The sequence below is a fragment of the Aspergillus wentii genome, assembly GCF_001890725.1.
Source record: "Aspergillus wentii DTO 134E9 unplaced genomic scaffold ASPWEscaffold_4, whole genome shotgun sequence".
In the NCBI taxonomy this organism is placed as follows: domain Eukaryota; kingdom Fungi; phylum Ascomycota; class Eurotiomycetes; order Eurotiales; family Aspergillaceae; genus Aspergillus; species Aspergillus wentii.
In genome coordinates, this window is record NW_024467835.1 from 3,350,788 (window position 1) to 3,373,344 (window position 22,557).

At 47.3% G+C, this 22,557-nt stretch overlaps 11 protein-coding genes across 11 annotated transcripts; 4 read left to right on the forward strand and 7 right to left on the reverse strand.

The window, feature by feature from the left end:
* Positions 1 to 234: 234 nt before the first annotated feature.
* On the reverse strand, positions 235 to 2,343 carry ASPWEDRAFT_69172 (DUF3292 domain-containing protein; the record flags this gene model as incomplete). Its single annotated transcript, XM_040839021.1, has 5 exons — positions 235 to 1,023; positions 1,071 to 1,298; positions 1,348 to 1,817; positions 1,866 to 2,072; positions 2,125 to 2,343. The coding sequence occupies 5 exons, from the start codon at positions 2,341 to 2,343 to the stop codon at positions 294 to 296; spliced, it is 1,854 nt and encodes a 617-aa protein (XP_040689590.1). The 3' UTR covers positions 235 to 293.
* Positions 2,344 to 3,090: 747 nt separating this feature from the next.
* Positions 3,091 to 3,760, reverse strand: ASPWEDRAFT_41147 (uncharacterized protein). Its single transcript, XM_040835485.1, has 2 exons — positions 3,672 to 3,760; positions 3,091 to 3,611 (listed from the first exon to the last, which is right to left on the reverse strand). The coding sequence occupies exon 2, from the start codon at positions 3,561 to 3,563 to the stop codon at positions 3,354 to 3,356; it is 210 nt and encodes a 69-aa protein (XP_040689591.1). The 5' UTR covers positions 3,564 to 3,611; positions 3,672 to 3,760; the 3' UTR covers positions 3,091 to 3,353.
* A 510-nt stretch (positions 3,761 to 4,270) lies between these two features.
* Positions 4,271 to 5,002, reverse strand: ASPWEDRAFT_172701 (uncharacterized protein; the record flags this gene model as incomplete). The annotated part of the gene is made up of 2 exons (XM_040830959.1): positions 4,271 to 4,333; positions 4,382 to 5,002. The coding sequence occupies 2 exons, from the start codon at positions 5,000 to 5,002 to the stop codon at positions 4,271 to 4,273; spliced, it is 684 nt and encodes a 227-aa protein (XP_040689592.1).
* A 650-nt stretch (positions 5,003 to 5,652) lies between these two features.
* Positions 5,653 to 7,473, forward strand: ASPWEDRAFT_41150 (uncharacterized protein; the record flags this gene model as incomplete). Its single annotated transcript, XM_040835486.1, has 1 exon — positions 5,653 to 7,473. The coding sequence occupies one exon, from the start codon at positions 5,653 to 5,655 to the stop codon at positions 7,471 to 7,473; it is 1,821 nt and encodes a 606-aa protein (XP_040689593.1).
* A 75-nt stretch (positions 7,474 to 7,548) lies between these two features.
* On the reverse strand, positions 7,549 to 8,373 carry ASPWEDRAFT_134436 (SDR family NAD(P)-dependent oxidoreductase). Its single transcript, XM_040829317.1, has one exon. It carries the CDS (start codon positions 8,343 to 8,345, stop codon positions 7,575 to 7,577), a length of 771 nt encoding a protein of 256 aa, XP_040689594.1. The 5' UTR covers positions 8,346 to 8,373; the 3' UTR covers positions 7,549 to 7,574.
* Positions 8,374 to 8,908: 535 nt separating this feature from the next.
* On the forward strand, positions 8,909 to 9,949 carry ASPWEDRAFT_156187 (proline racemase family protein; the record flags this gene model as incomplete). The annotated part of the gene is made up of 1 exon (XM_040829699.1): positions 8,909 to 9,949. One exon carries the CDS (start codon positions 8,909 to 8,911, stop codon positions 9,947 to 9,949), a length of 1,041 nt encoding a protein of 346 aa, XP_040689595.1.
* A 251-nt stretch (positions 9,950 to 10,200) lies between these two features.
* Positions 10,201 to 11,802, reverse strand: ASPWEDRAFT_51839 (uncharacterized protein; the record flags this gene model as incomplete). Its single annotated transcript, XM_040837662.1, has 5 exons — positions 10,201 to 10,623; positions 10,673 to 11,064; positions 11,112 to 11,269; positions 11,349 to 11,614; positions 11,668 to 11,802. 5 exons carry the CDS (start codon positions 11,800 to 11,802, stop codon positions 10,201 to 10,203), a joined length of 1,374 nt encoding a protein of 457 aa, XP_040689596.1.
* Positions 11,803 to 12,933: 1,131 nt separating this feature from the next.
* On the forward strand, positions 12,934 to 14,041 carry ASPWEDRAFT_110012 (spherulation-specific family 4 protein; the record flags this gene model as incomplete). Its single annotated transcript, XM_040828140.1, has 3 exons — positions 12,934 to 13,277; positions 13,333 to 13,690; positions 13,736 to 14,041. The coding sequence occupies 3 exons, from the start codon at positions 12,934 to 12,936 to the stop codon at positions 14,039 to 14,041; spliced, it is 1,008 nt and encodes a 335-aa protein (XP_040689597.1).
* Positions 14,042 to 14,723: 682 nt separating this feature from the next.
* ASPWEDRAFT_41153 (A4/G1 family peptidase) lies at positions 14,724 to 15,653 on the reverse strand. Its single transcript, XM_040835487.1, has one exon. The coding sequence runs from the start codon at positions 15,610 to 15,612 to the stop codon at positions 14,746 to 14,748; it is 867 nt and encodes a 288-aa protein (XP_040689598.1). The 5' UTR covers positions 15,613 to 15,653; the 3' UTR covers positions 14,724 to 14,745.
* A 2,412-nt stretch (positions 15,654 to 18,065) lies between these two features.
* ASPWEDRAFT_172708 (uncharacterized protein) lies at positions 18,066 to 18,654 on the forward strand (the record flags this gene model as incomplete). Its single annotated transcript, XM_040830960.1, has 2 exons — positions 18,066 to 18,470; positions 18,541 to 18,654. The coding sequence occupies 2 exons, from the start codon at positions 18,066 to 18,068 to the stop codon at positions 18,652 to 18,654; spliced, it is 519 nt and encodes a 172-aa protein (XP_040689599.1).
* Positions 18,655 to 19,229: 575 nt separating this feature from the next.
* ASPWEDRAFT_172709 (uncharacterized protein) lies at positions 19,230 to 21,638 on the reverse strand (the record flags this gene model as incomplete). The annotated part of the gene is made up of 1 exon (XM_040830961.1): positions 19,230 to 21,638. The coding sequence occupies one exon, from the start codon at positions 21,636 to 21,638 to the stop codon at positions 19,230 to 19,232; it is 2,409 nt and encodes an 802-aa protein (XP_040689600.1).
* Between the last annotated feature and the right edge of the window lie 919 nt (positions 21,639 to 22,557).

Sequence of the window (22,557 nt, forward strand, 5' to 3'; positions counted from 1 at the left end):
ATAAGGCCCGGCGGAGATGGCGCTTCCTAATTCTCGATGACCACGGCTCCCATGTTAACAAAAGGTTTGTACAGTACTGAAGCGACAATAATACCAGTGGCTTTAGAACCATGGTGTGATAGAGAGGTTAGAAAGAGCAGTTTGTTTGTCTTAGCCAGAATAAGGAATCTGATTCTAGGGTAAGAGAGGTTCCCAATATGGCGCATTAGACGATGGGGGGATATGAAGAAGATGCTTAACAGTCACATTTGTAGTTAGGAGATAAGTGACCTAGCATACATTAACTGTATCCACTAACAAGTCTCCCAAACCTGCCCATCAATGGCAACCAACCGATTAAACAGCTCATTTCTCAACTTCATCGCCGTAAGCCTATACGTCTGCTGTTGCTTTCCAACAATCGTCAGCCCGTCCACCACCTCTTTACTACCAACCGCCCATCCAGTAATTATTTTCCCCTTCCATCCTAACCCACCAATCTTCCTCATCTCTTGAATCTCTGTAACAGGCATTGTAAACATCACACTGCCGCTCGACCTGCTCTCCAACTGCTGATCAAACTGTGCCGTCGGATCAGTGGTGAAGTAAAGCGCAGGCGGGTCTAGCGAGGCATCAATCACGACTATCCCTCGTTTCCCTTTATATCGCGTATCGAACTGACAAGGACCAGATGGCAGAGTCTGGCGGCCCTTGCGGTGTAGGACGCCAACTCTGTTCTTTGCCTGTTTCGATCCAGCCGCTGCTCGGACGCGGTCGATGGCCAGTTTGCTTTCAATTCCTGTTGCTGTTGTGCCGCGGAAGAAGCCAATCATCCCTGACATCCATCCTTTGGGTTTAGGGATGTTGTACATTTGGTGATGTTGCGGTTGGACGCCTGCTGCTTCTTGGTGATCATCTTTACTGGACTCTGCTTTATGTTGTCCATTTTTCGGAGGTGGTGGCAATGGAGTGCCGTTTGCCTCGCCAATGCGGAGGATAGTCAAGGCCAGTTGGGCATTCGTGGGGATGCCTTTTAGTAGGGAACTGCTTTCATCAGTAATTTTCTAGTTCATAAGAATGGGGATTCATACTTCCTGAGCTCCAATAACTTTGTCCAGCTTGGATATTTCCGATTTAAAAAGGTCACTGTGCGCATAATAATTGGGTCCCCAAAGAAGGCGAGGCCGAATGTAAATGTCCCGATTTTTACCAGCACATAGTTGGACATGACAAGAGATAGAATAATAGCAGATGTTAAAACACTGGCTATGCGTATAGTAGGAATCGTTGTTGAGAACGGCCAAGTGGGCGATAGTGCACTGATATACTATGAGGCATCATCTTCATATCCTCAGCTAGGGAACTTACTTTCCAAATCTTTCATAAGTATCCACAATATCACTCAGTATCCTTACACCCTGATTTGCCCCTTCCATTACTACCGCTTTCATCGGCTGTCGAGTTTTGTCATGGCTGCTATCCGGTACATGTCCATGAGCGGCAGTTTGTGCATCTGCTGTTTTGGCAACAGCATCCATGGCATCAGGCACAGATAACTCGATAGGAGCATCATCAGGCGTTCCCTGGTCATGTTTCCCTGCGACGCTTCCTACGGCGACGCTGGCCACACTGGTCATGAGGTTACTTGCTTCCTGTTCGTCTGCCTCGCCCTTGAATCTCTCTGATGCACCTGTAAGACTTCCACGAGAACCTTCTCTCTGGGCTTTTGATGTTGATGGAAACGCCCATTCCTTATAATGTGGAAAGAGAAATATTATCAATAGAAAGGAGAAGAATGTGGGAGCCAGAAGATCCAAAAGCCATGCCGTAAAGTAAACCTAAACATACAAGTCAACTTTATATCAAGGACTGGTCAAGGGACATACTCCACAAAATATAGACGTCCGGTGAAAATCGTCCCACGAACGCAGCCTTGCAATATGGCTACAAAACCCCATCAACGACACGATGATAGTTGTATACAGCCTCTCCAGCGTAGCCCGCAATTTATCTGGAGAAAATTCTTCGTTTTCCCCACGGTTGAGGTCGAGTCTTTGCAATGGGACATCATGTTGCGCTTTCACATAGTATGTCTGCTATAAGATCCATCAATTGTCACCGTTCAGTGATGAAGTTCATACTCACTTTATTAAACCTCCTCACAAGCATCCACACATCCTCATTGGAGAGACCCGGTACGAGCGTCTCGTCGATATCCTCCGATGATGAAGCATTCCATCCTATATCCTCTGTATATTCTATTTCTCCAAGCTTCTCTGTTGATTGTGCGTCGCTTTGCTCTTGAGAGAGGATATGGCTATCTGTCGGGCCGGTGCCCGCCCCCAGTTGGTTCTTTGCAGGCATTGTCGCAATGTGATTTACCATCCTCGATACTTCATTCATTCGATCGCAGTTTGATTGTCAATTTAACATGGGATTAATGTTCCCACTGTGGTGACGTCATTATGTTACCATGGTACTGGTCCGACACGATCTTGTTTCTCAATCAATGAAGCCGCCCAGATAGGCTGAGAAGAAAGAAATCGAGATACTGGATAGTCTTGCTTATGAATCAGCTCTTGTTAAGTATCATTTAGAGCGAGAACCGTATAGGATCATGATTTTCATTTCTAGAGCTGTCATCAAGATATATTCTCCAAAGGCTTTAATTACGTCACGACATAAGTATGCGACCTCAGCTTTATCGTAATATGTTTTTTGCCATTTACCCCAACACGATAAATACCTCTCCATCAGCCAGCCTAGCTGCTTCTATCAATTTCTCGTGGGATACAAGCAGATTTGAGTAGGTGTTGTAGCTTGAGTGACTGATGATCGAGGCCGATAACAGGGTGTATTCACTGGGGCGATGGAGTATGGGGCGATAAAATGGATGCTAGCCCCATATTGAAGAGCCCTGATTGGACTTCCAGTGCCCTGGACCCATAATGAAAGCTTGGACCAACGCCAGTGGATTTCTGCTTTCAACAATGTCACTATAAATTAAAAAGAAATCATAGAACTGGAGATCAAAAGGATATAAAATCCATGCTATTCGCCTCTCTACAAGTAAGCAATTCCAGCTCTTTTGCTTATATAACTTATTGTCCTGAAAATGATAGAGATTGATACGCTGATAGTTCCGGGCGATTGTGCCCCATTCGCCCTACACAAGCGTCCTTTTCCCGCCAAGGCACAAGTACCCGCTGTAATAATGGACTTGTTTCGGTGTGTTCAAAAGGGGCTTGCGTGATGCTCATTATTATGACTCAAAATGAATCGATTACAGATTGTAAGTTTGATTAAGTACATTTTCAATATCATCACATCAATCTATTACTCTCTCATGACAGCATCTTCATTTTCCGATTGATTTACGCAAAACGGATAATGACTCCTATAACAGCACCTATCGCTGCCCCGAATAAGAGGGCAATAAGAAATCTTAGAAGGATCTCCCAAACAGTCAGTTGACTGTACGGAGTAGTGTAGAGGTGGCGGAAGAAATTTTGCTTTCGTGGTGGCTCTTGATATTCCAACGAGGAAGATTCTTGGAAAGGATCTTTGGCTGATGGTTGTGGCATTTTGATTTGTTTTGGGTTGCAATAGATCCTTTCACAGACTATTTCTGACTTGAAAAGGCCGTAAGCACATGTTGTCAATGTATATTTAGAAGGAACAAAGAGTATTACCGGTTGATGTTCAATATATTGACGCCTTTTGATTGAAGAAAGATATATTCCTGGAAGTGAGATGAAAGATGATGGAATGTGCCATGAAGGCGATGGGCTGATGACAAACTCAGACCGCAGCTAAGGTAGACCACGCTAATTAGCCGACGTGACCACACGTGATTTTACAAAAAAAACTTTCACCCTTATTTCTTTTGTTTATTCGCTGTTTTAATGCTAATCATTGCCTTGAATATCTTCCACCAACAATGTGCAGCATCCCATGGCCCCCACCTTAGGGGTTAAGTTGTCTTAAGCATCGCCCCCAATAGTATCGCCCCACTTATGGAATTGCGTGTTTATCTCCTGCCGTGTTTTTATTTAGGCGCCAATAATGAGGCTCAATTAGTTGCTCTGTTAGAGATGACGTGGAGGTAATGAATAGCGTACAAGAGAACTTACTACGAGGTCCACTGCCATGTCACATCAAACGACGAAGGATACATAAATTGGATATGGACTAGTGTTATTCGATGCGTGGCTGATTCTCTTCATGTTGGGAGCAATATAAGAAGTTGTATAACACTGTGCAATGATTGAAAGGCATACAATGAATATCATCATGTCTCCAATCTGTCCACAGGACAGGCCGAGTCTACTGCCATCACCGAAATCAAAGATGCCTTTACAACATTAGTCATTTTCACCAAAAGCAGCGTGATTATGCCTACCAGCACCATATCAAACCCCTCTGCCACGGTCACATCCATGACTCGTTTCGGCCGTGGCTCTCCATACTGAGTGTACATATGCACAATAGACTTATTGCTCTCCAAGCTCTCACGCACATCAACAACCTTGGTATCACCAACAACAGCCCCGAAGCTAAGCAGCGGATCAGGCGCAGTGCGATGCACTTCCAACTTAACAATCTTGTCGATGTCCGCTTTCGAATGCACCGCAGCCTGATTCTTGAATATCAGATCAAAGTTGCCATTCATTGCCCTGTGTTTCACCTCCACCAGATCTTCCTTGTCGCCTGGTAAATTGATTTTTGTGCGCCATCCAGGGAATCGATAAGAGCGACGGAGTTCAAAGAGAGGCAGGCCGGATGAGTCGCGGAATTCGCGGCCAGAGTCGTTGCCGTATTTCTTGCCTGTTACTGTGAAGAGGGTTTCATCTGTGGCGTCATCTTTGACCGTGTAGTCGTTTGCTGAGTAGGGGTCGGCTTTGGGCCGGATGTAAATCAATGTTTTTTCTTTGGGGATGTGCTCTGTTCGGATGGCGATGGGGTGAGGAGGTGGTTGAACGGGTGTTCCACGGGCTACGAGATGGCGATGTCGGACCAGCATAGTGGATGATAGAATAGAGGTTTTGAAGAAGGGTGTTGATTGACAATGATGGTGTCACGGTATTTAAGATCGCAGTTGGAGATCAACATTGTTGCCCCGCAGGGCTCGGAGCGAGGCCAACCAGCATTGTACATGAAACACAGCCCCAATTTACCTGCGTTGCTTTGATAGAAGATATTACCTTGGAATTATTTTTTATCAATGGCTATAGTACAAATTCGTATGCGCACTGTGAGATAGATTACTAGACATAATTTATTTTCGGGGTTGAATGAAAAGGCACAAGATTATATTGCTCATATGCTTTCTGGAAAGCCGTTATATATATTCCACATGTCACTCCCACTCGTTAAGAAGGGGAGTTTGTTAGGGATCTTATCAGATATATTAATCTGGAAAATTCACATTAGATGAAAATGAAAGATATAAATTAAATTATCTAATGAACTACCCCAGATCTCCACCAGATCAACTCTAAACCTCGGCTGTTTATAAATCTCGGCTCCGGATGGGGCGGGATTTGCGGATATCCAGCGGATATCAAACAACAAGGTCGCGTTTGTCAAAATGTCGTTCTACCTTTTTTTTTTTTTTTATTATTTCATCTTCTTATTGTTTGCTATCATACATAGGATCAGATAGTGTACAGAATGTCGCAGAAGTCTAGCGCAGATATCTTGGTGGAGGCCGAGGAATTCGACAACTATGGCGGCTGGATCATGGACTCGCAGTTTGAGCATGAGATGGGCTCACCTTATCTGTTAGCTCACGGAAATGGTAGACCAGTTTCTGATGCTACTACAACCATATCAATCGCAGAAGCAGGCTGGTATCATGTTTGGGTTCGCGCCAAAGACTGGGTTCCGGGTCATCATCCAGGAAGATTCACACTTGCGATCAACGAGACCACTCTCAATCCTGAGTTTGGTGCCAACGATCGGAACTGGTCGTGGGAGTTTGGAGGCATTATCAAACTGCCTACAGGTAAAGCCAGACTCTCACTGCACGACTTGACTGGATTCTGTGGTCGTTGTGACGCCATCTTCCTCAGTCTGAATGCCAAGCCTCCGCCCGACGAGGCGGCACCGGAATGGCGGCGGAGCCTTCGCGGACTTCCCGATAAGCCAGTGGATGCGGGAACTTTTGATGTTGTTGTCGTTGGAGGTGGCGTTGTAGGATCTGCTGCCGTATTGGCATCAGCGCGACTCGGAGAGCGTGTTGCTCTCGTTCATAACCGTCCGTACTTGGGCGGGAATGCAAGCGTGGAGATTGGACTCCGCCCTCGCGGCGTGACCGGACCACTTATCGATGAGATCTCGGAGCGTCATGCGAATGGCGATATATACGCGAAAAACTTGCTTGATGCTGAGCCAAATGCGACGGTATTCATGGACCACAACGTCTACGACGCTGTCACTGCCGATTCCCGTATTGTTTCTGTTGATGCCCGCGATGCCCACAGCGGACTAGAGATCCGCCTCTCAGCGGAAGTATTTATCGACTGTTCCGGAAAATCCATTCTGGGGCTTTACTCAGGCGCAGAGACACTTTTTGGCCAAGAATCAAAAGCAGAGTACGGCGAGGGTCTGGCTCCGGCGCAGCGCGATGACATGCACCATGGAAACACTGTCTTCTTCCGCACCCGCATGGCGGAATCACCAGTCCCTTTCCCTGCCGTCCCATGGGCCACAGAAGTAGCCAAGGACTTCTCAGACCTGCGTGGTCAACTCACGAAACCTGGTATTGAAAACGGACCTGGACCTGTCGCTGTCTCTCCCAATCATGTCTCTGACCCTTCGATTCGTCGGCGTATGAAGGGACCTCTCACCCATTTTTGGGAGTATGGACAGTGGCTGGATCCCTATACACAGGGTGAGCACATTCGCGACCATCTCCTTCGTGCTATCTACGGCACATTTTCAAACGTCAAAACAATGGAACCGGAAACTTATGCCAACCTCGAACTCGACTGGGTAGCCTACGTCCCCGCGCAAGGCGAATTCCGCCGCTACAAAGGCGACTACATCCTCACCGAAAACGACATCCGTAATCACACAAAGTTCCCAGACGCTGTGGTCCAGAACGAAGGAGCGTTCTGTCTTCACTATCCTGGAAACGACAAATACGACTTCCGACTCAAGTACTGGGAATGGGACGAGCGTGACAGGAAGCCATACGATATTCCATTCCGCTGTCTGTATTCTATGAATATAGCCAATCTGATGATGGCTGGTAAACATATCAGCGTTACACATGTGGCTGGTTCGAATACCAAGTTTATGGGGAACGGTGGACAGCATGCGATTGCGACTGCTGCGGCTGCCCATTTGTGTAAAAAGTATGGCACGACGCCTCGGGGGGTTTATGATGATTATCTGTCGGAGCTGAAGGATATTGCTGCAAGTATTACTAGTGCGAATGATGATGAAGCCAATGGAAGACATCTGGATAATATAAAGTCGAAGCTCTGATTACGCTCAGAATAAAGCTCTGCTCATGAATTTGACCGAGAAAAGCAAACATGCTCGTGAATTCTGGTAAAGGGGCTACAGGCTTCATTTACCCCCAGCGTTTATACAAACAACAGCCCTCCATTTGCATTCACAACACTCCCCGTGGTCCATCGACTTCCTTCCTCTGATAAAAAGGCAATAATCTGAGCAATATCATCCACCTCTGCAACCCGCGGAGCAGCCGGTGTAGCCTTGACAGCCTCACCCCAAGTACTCTGCAATTCCGGGTCCTTCATACTCGATTCCCACAAATCAGTATTCACCGGACCAGGATTGACACAATTGACTGTAGCATTGTATTTATGGCCCAGTTCCTTTGCGAGAGACCGTGTCGCGCTTTCCATGCCACCTTTGCATGCCACGTACGCTAGACAGCCTGGTTGGCCGTCCCGAGCACAAATTGTGGATAGATTCACGATTCTGGGAGACTTGCCGAATAACGGCGTTGCCTCTTTGACGAGGAAAAGTGGGAATCGTAGGTTAATTGTTACCTGCCTTTCGAATGCTTCGTACGTCATTTCTTCGAAAGCGTAGTCTTCGCGTGCTCCAGCATTGTTGATGATGATGTCTATACAGCCCCATCTGTCAAATGCTGCTTTTGCTATCGTTTTTGGTGCAGTGGGGTCGTCTGCTCGTCCTTGGATGGCGATTGCATCCACGTCGTGCTTCTTGAGCTCGGTCACGACTTCTTCGGCTTGGGTGTCCGAGCTGTTGTATGTGATGAGGATGTTGGCGCCGCGTTTTGCGAGTTCGAGGGCGATGCCTTTGCCGATGCCGCGTGAGCCACCAGTGACAATGGCATTTTTCTTGTCTAGGGATCTGTATGTCATCTTGAATTGTGTTCGATACCAATGTGAGAACCATAGTAAGAGAATAGGGGAATGTGGAAGTCACCGAAATCCAAGCCGACACGGGATGGGTGGTATGTGCATACCCTGAAACGAGATAAACGACAAACGCCCAAGGCAGCAATCGGCATCACACCCGACTGTTGATACGGTACAGCTGCCGATCTCCGTGTGGATATCTATTGGCATTGATAATGGTAATTCAGAATCCCCTCATCCATGTCGCGCGACTTGGTTGGGGCGATTGTCTGACGACGTGGTATCGTGCGGGGAAACTTTCATATCTATTGAATATCGTGTATATCTCTGGCATACGGTAAGCAAGCCGGTGATATCGCGACAATGCAATGGTTGAACCCCGCATGCAGTACCGGATCGGATAGATACCCACCGATTCAAGTATGACAGATAGGAACCATGGTACAGAACGTGGTACCTTAGTCATGAGGGGAATATTAATACAGCGTCTATATATTCCATCATACCATATCCAATTCTGCAATACATCATCATCAAACCATCTCCAAAGTCAAACCACTGATATCATGAAATTCAACCGCACCATTTCCGTAATCGGATGCCACTGCGCCGGCGAAGTCTGCGACGTAATCGTCGGCGGCGTCCTCGATCCTCCCCACTGCAAAAGCATGTACGAAAAGCTCCTCCACTTCTCCCAGAACGCCGATGAAACACGTCAGCTCCTCCTTAACGAGCCCCGCGGGCGTTCAGCCATGTGCACCAACCTCGTCCTGTCCCCGTGCGATCCCGCGGCTGATGCCGGATTCATTATCATGGAGAGTGATGAGTATCCGCCCATGTCCGGGGGTAATACGATAGCCACCGCTACAGTGCTGTTAGATACGGGGATGGTGAAGATGACAGAGCCAATTACAAAGTTGAATTTGGATACACCGGCGGGGTTGGTGGGTATTACGGCTGATTGTGAGGATGGAAAGTGTAAGGCTGTTTCATTTGATAATGTACCCTCCTTTGTGTATGTCTTGGATTTAAAGGTTGAAGTGCCTGGTTTGGGAACTGTGTTGGTTGATATAGCATGGGGTGGGATGATGTATGCCATTGTTGACGCTGCATCGATTGGGGTGGTCATCGATAACACCAAGGGACCTCAGCTGATTGATCTTGGTGAAAGGATTAAGAAGGCTGTTCGGGAGACGTATACACCAGTTCATCCTGAGAATGAGCAGATCAGAGATGTCACCATCGTGGAATTCACAGAGCCACTGCAGATTAAGCCAGACGGCACCAAGTCTGCCGTGAACACAGTTGTTGTGTCACCGGGAAGATTCGACCGATGCCCCTGTGGCACTGGAAGCTGTGCTCGAATGGCAGTTCTGCATGCTCGAGGGCAGCTTCAGGTTGGGGAAAGTTTCGATCATCACAGTATTATTGGGAGTACATTTACTTGCCATATAAGAGGGACTACAAAGGTGGGAGAATTTGATGCAGTACTGCCAACTGTCAAAGGGAGTGCGTGGATTACCGGCTTCAAGCAGATGGTGCTTGATCCATCGGATCCGTTTCCGACTGGGTTTAGAGTCGGTGACCAGTGGCATGTAACTGAATAGCTATAGACAAACATAATTGGTAATAATTGGCGTTTAATATATTTCTATAATGCGTATATGTCCGATAAGTGTGCTTTGGTAAGACTTGATACTAGAGGGCCATTTGCCATGCACAAAGGGGTAGAAATGCATGTCTTCAACTTAGTCCCACATTACTATTACCATGGAAGTAAAAGCGACAGACGTCATAAATAACCTGAATTTATACACAATGCTAAGATAGTCATCCGCTCAATAAGTACACAATCGAATCATACCGAATTCGAATTATCAGCGCACGACCACGGAGCTGATCCCCCCTCCTCTTTGTAACTGTTCATGATACTCACCACAGACCCATAAGTACCAGCCACCATGAGGAAAGTACCAGATGCTACCACAAAACAACTCCAGCAAACCATGGCAATCCACCGGGGCTTTTTGTCAACCTTTCCTTTACTCCAGTTGTCATACAGCCACATGCACCCCATTGGCTGGAATGACATGAGTGTTCCGAGTAAGGCTCCGACAAGCGAGACGAGACCATCGAAGACTGGAATGGCGCTAGCGATGATGTATGCGATTATGGCGATGCTGAACGTGCAGCTGAGCCAGGTGGCCCAGTGGATGAAGGTGTTGGCTGTGAGATGTCTGGAGCCTCGGAGGATGCGGAGGAAGATATACTTGGCAGGCAACTATTTTTATCAGTTTCAATTCAAAGGATAGCAGCAGAGAGAGTCTTACGTGAGAAACCAGCATAATGGTGACCATCAAACCAGGGAGAGCAACGCCATAGCAGACCTTTTTCATCGTCACACCGGCCGAACCAAGAGCAGGCGAGGCCACGTAGGATCCGCAGTAGTAATAGACGACACAACCGATGATAATGTACGTTCCCGTCACTACACTCTGGCAAATCATCAGGGAGCGAGGGTAGAAGCCAGGATCGCGCATCTCAGAGACGATTGAGAAGAAACCTGGGGTCCCGGCATATCCGAAGACGAGGGTCGCAACGGCCGATATAGCGTCTGAAAAGCTGGGATTGCCGATTATTTTAAAGTCAGAGGCCCAAGGGGCATCTTGGGGGGCGGCAGCAGGGCGGTCTTGAACACCAACGGAGATGGTGAGGATAAGGACTATACGGCATTAGCTAGGTGTGTCTGCTGCAGGATGGAGAACGTACTCGAAGTGAGGATACTGAATGCACCAAGCCATGCTAGGAGGGTGAGCCGTCCGAGAGTCTGGATACTCGAAAACACGAACCCGATAATGGCAGCGACGGCGAGGAAGACGGCTGTACAAGTGGCGTGCGTGGAGACGGCATTTAGACCGATCGATAGACTGAGCATACCAGATCCGGTGACAAAAATCCAGTATACACGATGTCAGAAGATCATATAAACTGATAGCATTGGTATACCTACAGAGACAAAAGGCGAAGGCAAAAAATTCACGACCAAGACGACCAAACATGAGCCCACCGGCATCGTCAATGCCGTACACTTCGCGATGGTTCAGCTTGAAGACACCGACCATGTAGTCGGACCAGGTGGTGATGGCGGCGATGGCCAGCAGGCAGATGACGCCGGGAACAATTCCGAGGATATCGAAGGCGCCGGGGATGGAGAGCACTCCGAGGCCGATCTGGGTCTTGATCATAAGGGCAATGGTCCCCATCCATCCGACCTACAACCAGTCAGTGTGAAGACGATTGAAAGCACAATGGCCAAGCAACATACGTTACGATAATTGGGTCCATCTTCGGTGATGTCTCCAAAGACAGCATCATGGGCATATGGAGCATCGCGGATCTCCCCAATTTGGTTGTGGGAGGGAGTCAGGCCCAATTCGTTATCTTCTTTATCCAAGGGCATTTTGGGGTATTCTTTGTCAGACATTCTGGAAAATTATCGCAGATGTTCCCTTGCTTTTTCTGGGATTCGGGGCATTTTTAAAGTGGTATACATCTCCACTTTGCACTGCAGATAGCGTATGTCATGGTCGACCTCAGAAAGCGGGGTAAAAATGTAGAAACCGCCCTAAATCTGATCGTTTCCGGTATCCTCCAGGGCAACGTCAGTTTGGTTTTTTTGCCTCCTGGCTTTTATCACTCGGGAGCCTAGCCGGTTGTTGAGGCCAAATATCTGGGGTTGAATGTTCGTGTCACGTCGGGTCGCCACCCGGGATCTTCGTCTTTATCACCAAGTATTCCTGTTTATAGAACTTTATAACCAATTGATCCCTATTACTCTTTTATTCTGTTTCACCACTATCAGTAAATACCTATCTTAGAATTTATCTTAGATACCTGAGATACCTGAGATATGACAGAATTACAGGATTCAATGGGATAAAGATAAGCCCGCTTCAATTCTGGCACTATCACGAAAGGAGAAAAAACACGCTGTTTTAAATCACTCAACGCCAAGACTGTGGGGAAATAGTTGCCGTTTTAAGCACCCTTTACCACCCTGAGTTATATCTTTGGATCGTCGCTACGTCAAGCCTCAGAAAACCTGAATAGCTCATTTAGGCAGATATGACGCTGCTGGATAGTGCCCAGTAATTAAGGGCAGGCCCTGTGTCACGAGATCTGACTATCACCACTCACAGCCACGATCCTCTGCAATCATCGGCATTGTTGACTCGTTGTGTTCCTGGCTTTTTCCATTGTCCAATCAGAGCTCAGATGTAAGAAGATTCGACGCCATTTAATTTCCTCAAAACGACAAGCGCCGAATTTTATCCAATAAGAAGGTCGCCCTGGGCGGAGACCCTGTTTCAGCCATGGGAACGCTGGTGCTAGCGCTTAGCGATCATCCAATCCACTGCCAAAGATGACAATGACAATGATAGATCTAGGGCTTACAGCATCATCCTTCTATATGGAGTAGGAGTATTTAAACGAGCAGTTGCCCCGTTTTCTGTGTGTTCAACTCATCGGCTTCTGGTAAGCTTTCTTGTTTTCATTCTTTAGTCGTTCCTTTTTCTATTTTCCAGTCACCATGTATCTGCGATACCCTTCCTTTATTATTGCAGCTGTGCTGGGCTACACTTCAATTCTATCTCAACAGGCTTATGCTGCGCATATTCCTGCCCGTTATCACCATGGCCCTGGAGGTCGATTCCATTATGGCTTTTCTACAAGCAGTCTCCCAGCAAGCAGCGTGTCTGTTCAGCCAACACCTGCCAAGAGCACTCATGCTAGCTCTACATTGATCAGCGTTGCTACTCCCTCAGCTACACCCTCCAGATCCCCAGTATCCACAAACAGTACAGCCAAAGCGAATGTCATCATCCCATTCTACCTATACCCATCTGAAGGAGCCTGGACGCCCTTGGAGAAATTGTATGTTGCCTGTACTTGAATGCAAGAGACGCATGTTAATATCAACCGTATGCAGGATCGCTGCCAATAAAGACGTAGAATTCACCATCATCATCAACCCAGACAACGGCCCCGGCTCTTCTTCCTTGCCCGATGATGCCTTCATCACGGAAGTTCCCAAGCTCACTGCTCACAGCAACGCGCTTGTTCTAGGCTATGTTCCCACTGGGACTGGATCTCGGGACATATCTGAAGTGGAACAGGATATTAAGAGATATGCTGGATGGGCGTCTGCAAGTGGAAACGGTTCATTTGCAGTCCAGGGTGTTTTTCTTGATGAGGCCCCTGCTGAGTATAGCTCCGATACTGTCACATACTATCAAAAATTGGCTTCGCTTATCAAAGGCAGTGATGGGCTTGGCCCAGAAAACCAAGTAAGTCTGTTTAGCCTATGACGCAGAGAGATGCTAACTATTAAGGTTGTTATGAACCCCGGAACAGTCCCCGACACCGCCTACCTGGATATCCCAGACCTCACTGTTATTTTCGAATCACCATACAGCCAGTTCCTAGAAGCTGTCGAAGCCAATGAGTTTAAAAGCATCAAAGGTGTTGACTCAAAGAAGCTGGCTTCGATGGTCTATGATATCCCGGGGACAGTAGACCTCTCGAGTTTGGTTCAGCAGCTTTGTGACATTTCTGGTCAAACATACTTGAGTAATACAAATACATACCAGGCCTATGACTCGCTGTGGGGTGAGGTGGTTTCTCTGCTGACTGCATGAATGAGTGGCCCTGTATGTATTTCCTGATGGAATCAGATGCTGGGGTTCAGTCTACGTGTCTTGGTATACCAGGGCGTGTTCAATACCAACTTTGGCAAGCCATTTAAGTGTAACTGTACGGCTGTTAGTAATGATTGAATGTCTAGCCTCTGTTAGCCAAGGAAGTATCCTTCTATTCACCTATAGTATCAAGTCTAGATGCACGCCACAAACCTGGTACTGCTGGTGAGAATGTGGATGAAACAGGTAATAATCCACACATTCCTTACCCTATATTCGGAATTTCTCCCGAAAAAGAAAAGAACAACTCAAGTTACACAAAATTCAACTGTCAACTGTGGCTTGGCTGATTGCAATCTCGATCGATCCCTTGCATTGCCAATTCTCCGCAGATGCAACATCAACCATACATGGATAGATAGCCAACGAGGGTGTCCCTTTCAAGACGCCCCCTCACTCACATCGATCTATGTAGCATCAATGGCATTATCCTGCAATGCCTAGCATCGGCCTTGTCCGATCGCTTTGCTCGGCATGACTCGCACCTTTGCAACCCCATCAACTCTGAACGACTTGTGCTGTGATTCTCGTCTTCAGGGATAACTTGGCTCACATATTCAATGTATGAGCTGACTGTCATCACATGCTCCTACAGAATAAGGGCCATGCATCTTGTAATCTTGCTTTTAGTATGGTACAAATCATCAATTTTTATAAACAACACCTAGTGTATCAGGACTAATGACATGCACATCTGTCACCACCTCTTCATCTCTCACCAATTCGTATATTGTCGGCCTATCTCCAAGTCCGTATGTTCTGTAATTGCCAACACGATCTCCACCTGTGATGGCTGTACAACCATGAAACTCGAGTTGCCCAAAATCCACAAAATCCACACGCCTTCCATCTGCTTTAAAATCCTCCACGATCCATTCTGCATTTCGCCCAGCCAGCGTCGCTGTGGCATCTGGTGCAGTTAGATTCTTACTCTCGATCTGCTTGGTGGTGTGATTTTCGATCTGGCAAATTCCCGCGCTGGGGGAAGTCACATTGACAGTTGCGACTATGACATCGCCCTTGTGTATGGGAATGTCAAAGTTGACCGACGGGCTCGGGTACCATTGATACCAGGCGTTATAGGATGGCTCGCCGTTGATTATATTAATGTTGATGCCGGTTTGGAGCAGAGCGGTGGGCACATCAAGGCCGTCAATTCCAACCCATGCGCTGGCCGCTTGGTAGTCTGACGATCCAATGGCGGATGGCTTGGGGACGGTGAGCGTCGCGGATATATATGAAAAGGCCGAATTTTGTGGTGCGTCGAGCACAGCTCCGGCCCAGTTCTTGCTAAGTTCTGTTTTCGATTTGGAATTTTTGTTCCCAACGTCCAGATTGGCGGGTATGTTTGTTGAGTGGTTCGGTTGTAAGAACTTTTGTAGGAGCTTGGACGAGCGATGTAGATAGGCGATATCGGTATTTTCAGTTAGAGGATGTGAAATTTGCTCATGATAAGGAGATGCCACGACGAGTGATATAAAAACGGTCTGAACAAGGAGTGTGGGCTTCATTGTGTGTTGATATTTATAGCTGCTACAGGTGGTGTAGTTTTCGGTATACACAAAACTGAGAACAATAGAGTAAGAATTCCCAAGATCCGTTCTCCCTCAAGGACAGAACCCCTCTTTATAAGAAGATTAAATGCCTCGGTCTTGATGTATTCTACACTAGTGCGGGGATGCTTGTTTGAACCAAGCCGTTTAATTACTGGGATGAGGTTAGGGGCGCCAATAAACTGACGGTTCCTGGGCCTAACTAACCAGGATAACTCAATTGATCAGTGCAAAGGGCCATCTGCGTCGGATTGTCACATCCGGTGGGGCATGACAAGAGGTTCAAAATTTGAGTTCCCCACATGAGACGGCAGAACCACTGCGCTGGGACAGGGCAACCAATGGTATAGCATTATTAGATGAATTTTAACCGCCGATGATGATCATGAAAATGAAAAAGAACCAATTTGGTAAAAGATAAACGCGGCGCAGCGGAAGGAGGGCCATCCGAGGGAGCTTGGCCCCGTTGTTGATTCAAGAGCTGCGATATTAAAACATGGCCTAAACTGCAATTCTAAATTAGTTCCCGCATAGGCAATGACTGGCAAGTAACATATGTACATACGTGGAAATGACAGGGCCATTATCTTGTTTCAAAATATTTAGCCTCTTAATGACCACGATAGGAACAAGCATGCAGACTTAGTATTTAGCTCTTTTCTCTAGTAAATTATCGCGGGAACTAATGGAATGCTCACCCTTTAAAGCCATGGGGGAGATGGATAGTATATAGAGCATCAAGACGGATTGGATGCACTATAGCTCTTACACAGTCCATGTTCCTGTTACTTCATTCTGTTGTATATAAACTGGTATCTGTCTTTAGTTCATTTGATAACGTAGTCAATGGGAGCGACTGGAGCCAAAGTTCATGAGTCTTGAAACAGGCAAGTATCTATGAGTGTGTCATCGGGTGCCAGGTGATCTACAGACCACGTGCCCCTTTGCTATTCATTCCTAGAGCAGTACGATGAACAATATGAAGATGCGTTGATAGCTCGGTCTTTCTGTTCTGTGGGATTCGTCTCGCAGACCAGTTACACCAGTGTCGTTTCAGACAAAAGACCGTTATGTTCGCTACTACCGATCTATATAGAGGCCTGGCAAGGTGGAAAGTCGGGGTTACAAGTCCAGTTGTCCAGCGTTATCGTTATGAATAATGCTAAAATGCGAGAGAACTTACCAATTGGAAACGTAAAGCCAGTAGACAGGGTCAGAATATAGCAGGGTAATGGTGTTTCTGAGAGATCATGTTAGAGCGAGTCATTGCAGAAGAGGGGTTGTATATCAGCTGTCTGTTAATTGGCTAGAAGACCTGCTCGAGTAGACCATGCGAGCAAACGCAACCCTCTAAAAAACAGGTGTTTCTTTTTTAAAGAATGAGGAAAGATCGACTGTCCCTTCCATACTACTAAGAACAGGGACAGGGATATATAAATGCGGTTTCTCCCTGCTGCCAAGCCCATTTTACCTCTCTCTCTTTTCGATTTTCTAATGGGTTATATATCGAACACCAGAGAGGAATGCCTTCAGAAACATTACCGACCTTACCTCAGGAGCTTTGGTCTCTTATATCCCAATACGTACGACTGATGATTTATTGATACTGTCGAACGCTAACCCCGATAGTTGTATTATGGTGACTGGCCTTCCCTGAAGGCGCTCGACCAGTGTTGCCGCCAGTTCTATGACCTCGCCATCCCATTGCTTTTCCGGGAGCTGCATCTAACATGGGATCGAAGCCGCATGCTTTTAAGGTATCTACTAGTCAATAAGCGGCTTTTACGAGTTATTAAGGCGATATATGTCCATGGTGGGTGGAAGGAGGATTCGTACCAGATGCTCCAGGGGGTTGTAGAGAGGATAGAAAATCTGAACGTTTCTGTGTAAGTCACAACACCTAAGTAGCAACACCTGCCTATCCTGTATTATTGACGGTAAAATTATAAGATGGAACAATCACGACGCCAGTTAGTGGCATACAGACATTAAGACACAAGGCATATTTGATGCATTGAAGCAGCACCATCCAGAGGCTACCGTATACGGCATGTTTCCCATTGAAGTGCTTCTACGGTCCAAGCAACACCCAGTAGATGCGCTTCTGGGATGGGAGAGCCTGTATTCATTGACTGTGGAGTGGCCTTCGTGCGGTAATCCACCAGAGGAGACGAGATTGAAAGAAATCATTCAGTCCTGTGCAAATCTACGAATACTGAAGCTCAGAGGATCCACTAGCGGACTGACGCGTAGCCCTTGGGGCATTCCAAGCAGATTGGATTTCGAGCCAGGCGGCCAATTCCCGGCTCTGGAGCGGATTCAATGGTTCAACATGGAATTGCCGGCCGATCAGCTAGAGCCGTTGAAAGCTTACATCCAGTGGGATTATTTGAGACATCTTTCAATTTGACATGGACCTTTTCGTTTTCTTTCCTGCCTTGGCCAACACCTTAGAGAAGGTCGAGTCGACTGAATTGCGCAGTAAATCGGTTGAGTGCCCAGAGGATATGATTGCTGCAGCTGGACCATTCTTTGGGGGTTTGGCGAGTCTGAAAACATGTATCCTCTATGATCTACCACTGCAGATTTTGCAGAAGCGATCCATCTTTCACAGTCAATCACTACAGCATCTTCAATTCCGCTATACCAATCGAAGACAAGCACCCGGTAAAATATACCCAGGCGGTGGCCCGAGTAGACAAAACAGAGAAAGTAACAAGGCTGTCTTTCTGCTCCTTGACGACATCGACAGTGTGATTGATTGGTTTCCTGGTTTTCGAAGCCTGAGTTTGGGTCTACCCCGAACGCTAGAATGGGTATGTAGTGTTTATGCTTCACCCAGCATGGCCGCTTGTTACTAACTGTCCAGCCCTATGATACCGTTAGGACCATATGCCGTCTTCCAAACTTTCCCATCTGATCCTGAACCTGCCACTCAGCCTCGCCGAACATCCAGACTACAGCGCCAATAATATCACAGATCCAGAAATCTCGACCTAATCATGCAAGGAGCTTTGCCGATTTATCACGTCGGAGAAGCAGAGAAATTGCGCATCTACTGTAGACCCAACGCTCACAGGCCTGGATATCAAAGTCAGCGAATGGGAGTTATTCGAATGCGGACTGGCGGTCAGAGCCTCTAGTAAGAGGAGGTACCTATAGGCATGCTGTCGCGTGCCAGGCGGTCTTCGAACTTGATATTTCCATGGAGGTCTATTCCCTACTCTCCGGGACGAGCAATATGAGGATGCATTGACATCGCTCGGTATTTCAATTCCGTGGAATCCTTCGCGACGGCCTGTGGCACCGGTTTCTTACCAGACAAAGTCTGCTTACAATAATAACCGGGGACCCGAAGACCCGATTCGCAAAGTCCCGACACATCAGTTTATGAAGTCTGTGGGACTAGCATAATATCAGATATTGATTGTACAATGCCCCATTCTGCCAGTGCCTTTTAGTCTCACGGATCTCAATATATAATAGTAGACTGAGAACAGACTTTGTGTATACTAATGTCATGCGCCACCCCAAACTTAAATCGAAGTCCTGTTCTGGTCCAATCAACAATGTAATTACACCAATGACACAGGTCTGAAGTCCCGATGTCGGTTTCGAATGGCCTCCCCATTCATGATGCCATGGATATACGTCTCACCGACGAACCTCCGCGGTGAAATGGGACTTGATCCTCTTCTTGAGGAGCCCCCATCACTCCGTGCAGGACTGTCCTTGGGTGAAGCCTCGGAGAGGATAAATGGGGTCCGCGCACCAGCAATAATCCATATCTCATCGCCTCGTTTAATCGACTCCGGCCCTACACCAAGGTATCCCTTTTCTGTCTTGAAGAGACTCCTCGATCGATATGTATCCATTAACCTAGAAAAAACAGGAATGGCATCCAAAATTTTGTGAGACCCATTCAGAGAGTCACGCTGAGGCTTCTTGGCCTTGATGAATGAGTGCGGCAGATCCCATGCATCACATTCGTCAAGTAGTCCTAACAGCGGATATGAATCTCCTTCGCCGGGCTCGAAATCCGTCATTTTTTGCCTTAGAAATTTTCGGAATGACATCTCTGCTTCCGCAGAGATAGTGGATGTTTCTCCTGCTTGACTGGCCATGAGAGTGTAGAATAGAGCACGCACAAGGCTTTCGCCCGTAGGATATATAGAGGGAAAGAGGCGCAACATCAGGGGCCAGGATGCGTGAATACAAGCCAGGGTGCTAGTGAAGAAAGGCTCTACATATACCACTTTATCACAAATGATTCCTTTTAAGGAGAGAGTGTGAGAGTCGTCACCTGGGATAATTCCCGTGGTACTTACACCAGTGCTAGCATTAAACGCCGGTGCCCACAGTCTATGCGCAATCAGAGGGGCTGCAAAGTTTGGAACCCAGGATGGAAGTTTGAAGATGAAGTTGTCAGATGTTTCCTGAACATATGAGAGCCCTTCAAGAGGCTCTAGAGCGCGTGAAGACCCGGTGCGCAGTGACTGGATAGGCTCGTCTGGGGATCCTTGTAGAAACAACCTGGCGAATGAAGTAAACACATCCTCTACCGGCAAAGTGTAGTCGGGAGTAAACTGGCCTGTACGTCGCGCAATACCGAGCAATGAATACAGCTTATCCCGAGGGTCCGTGGCCTTGAATGGCCATGTCATTGTTGCCAGAGATTGAAGGCTCAACTTGCCTTTCCAGGTTACTACAGGAGGTACTTTCATTCCATTCAGGAGTGCCCTTGTTTCTGTTGACTCTGTGGCAGTCCGTATTCGTATGTCTATCAAGGTCATTGCTTCGATGCCACCGATCCCGTTACCCCTGGCGTATAGCAGGTCCTGGATGGCAGTTCCATCTTCACGATTATTTGTGTTTATGAAATGTGGGACGCGTGATAGGCTATGGTATGAAATCTCAATGCCACCGCAGAAAATGCGGACATCTCGTGCCAAAGCCAGTTCCTGGACAACCCAGGCGCGTTGGAACCATACTCTGGCGAACAATTGCTCCACAGCGTCTGCCTGACGAGCAGCAAGTCTTGGCTCAGCTGAATCCCCCGGGTGACGTTGATACATGAAGAACCGATGGAGCTTGATATGACTGTACCACTCTAGAAGGCCCTCACTGAGCCCATGCAAGGCGTCTCTGGCCAGAGCAGTACGCTCATCCTCTATGCCTAGCCACACAATGACCTGGGCAGCTTTGGTATAGATCTGCGACATAATTTTCACCTGTGCACTCCGTTCAGCGACATCCTTTTGGTTGATGCATATTGCATCGATCCAAAAGCTGATCCAGCCACGGCTGAGTCCAGCATATAGGGGAGGGTCTGGGTTCTCGAGATAGCGAGCCACAGAAGCACATTCATCGGTCGATTGCGATTTGGCGCAATCCAATGGCGTTCTTCCTTGATTGTCCTTTCGCTCGATATCCGCGCCCCAGTTGACCAGTTCCCTTGCTACTTGGAGATGCCCATTTTCAGCAGCATAGTGCAACGCTGTTTTCCCAAAGTCATCCTGTGCCCCTACATCTGCTCCTTTCATAAGAAGGCTCGGCATCTTCATGAGGATTCCCTTTTGGGCGACAATAATCATCATAGCAGTCTGATTGTACGGATGATAATGCACATCGGACAGCTCCTCCACCCAGTCGAATCCGCCCGCATCCTGGTTGAGAAACTCATACAGATTCCGAGTGACTAAGAATCGCTGCCCATTCACTATAATAGGCCATTTCTTCTCTGGGGTATATCGTTTGGACCTTTCGTCATCATCCGCAAAGGGTGACCCCCATGTATACGACAAGGCGTAATACTGTGGACACCATTCATTTTCCAGGTCTACCACGTCAAGAGATAGCTGAAGCGGTCGCCTTTGCTTCACGTCAGACCAAATTTCGGACGGCTCCCTGAATACTGAGAGAAGACGGATTGAACTGGGAGTCGGGAGAGGCTCGTAGGCCTTGAAATCAGGTGTGTCGTCCATTTCGAAATATCTGTGGCGCAGAAGGTAGAGAAAAAGGAAGACGAAAGGTGCTACCACAAGGTATCTTGTGTGTTGTCTGAGCGGGGTAAAACCAACAAGGCTGCCGTGGAGGCTGTCCATTCACGATTCACAGTATGTAGCTCGATTAGGCTGATGGATGCCTGAGGTGTTGAAGTCCTCCGCTTGAGGACTAATACGGTGTCTGTATATTCTTAAGCCAGTATAGATCTTACTACCATGTCTTCTTGTATAGATAGTAAAGATTTCAATTCTACATGCAGAAAACATCAATCTTACACCCTCAACTCTGGAAAAAAGCCCCATTGATCCAGCCAGTGCCGAATCATATCCCGATTCAAAGGAGGAATCGTCCGAAAGTATGGCTACGTCAATCAAAATAGCATGGTTGATCGGTTCAAGTCGAAGAATGTTACAATCTTCAAGGATAAGGATCTCCTCAAAGCAATTGAGATATCCCCTTCACCACCAGAAGTCACATCAGCCTGATAATTTTGCTCAGTCAGCTCCCCACCGGTGCGATTCCCCGAAGCACTTCAGAATCCAGTGCCTTATTCCGTGATCTACGGATGGGGTTGATCCCTAGGGGGCCCAAACTCACGAGGTCCACACTGAACATCATGGCGGGGACTTGGTGAATTTCATCAATCGAGTAGCCCGAAAACCCGCAATTCTCGACAATGCGCAGAGTGTGGATCTTTTGCAGCGAGAAATGAAATTTATGCTATGTAGCATCCTATCCTTGTCTTCCATTCTCTTGATGAGAGTAGTTCCCCGTCGTTGGGAATAGATTCGCTAGTGAGTATTGAGAATCGGCGATGGTGGAGACGCAATGTGGGTGTGGAAATCAGTGTGTTGGGAATTGGCAGACCTGGCTTTGTTGGGCATTTGATTTCAGCTG

Coding starts and splice junctions, on each gene's coding strand:
- ASPWEDRAFT_41147 (XM_040835485.1), bottom strand. CDS start 3,563: ATGCCACAACCATCAGCCAAAGATCCTTTCCAAGAATCTTCCTCGTTG.
- ASPWEDRAFT_134436 (XM_040829317.1), bottom strand. CDS start 8,345: ATGACATACAGATCCCTAGACAAGAAAAATGCCATTGTCACTGGTGGC.
- ASPWEDRAFT_41153 (XM_040835487.1), bottom strand. CDS start 15,612: ATGAAGCCCACACTCCTTGTTCAGACCGTTTTTATATCACTCGTCGTG.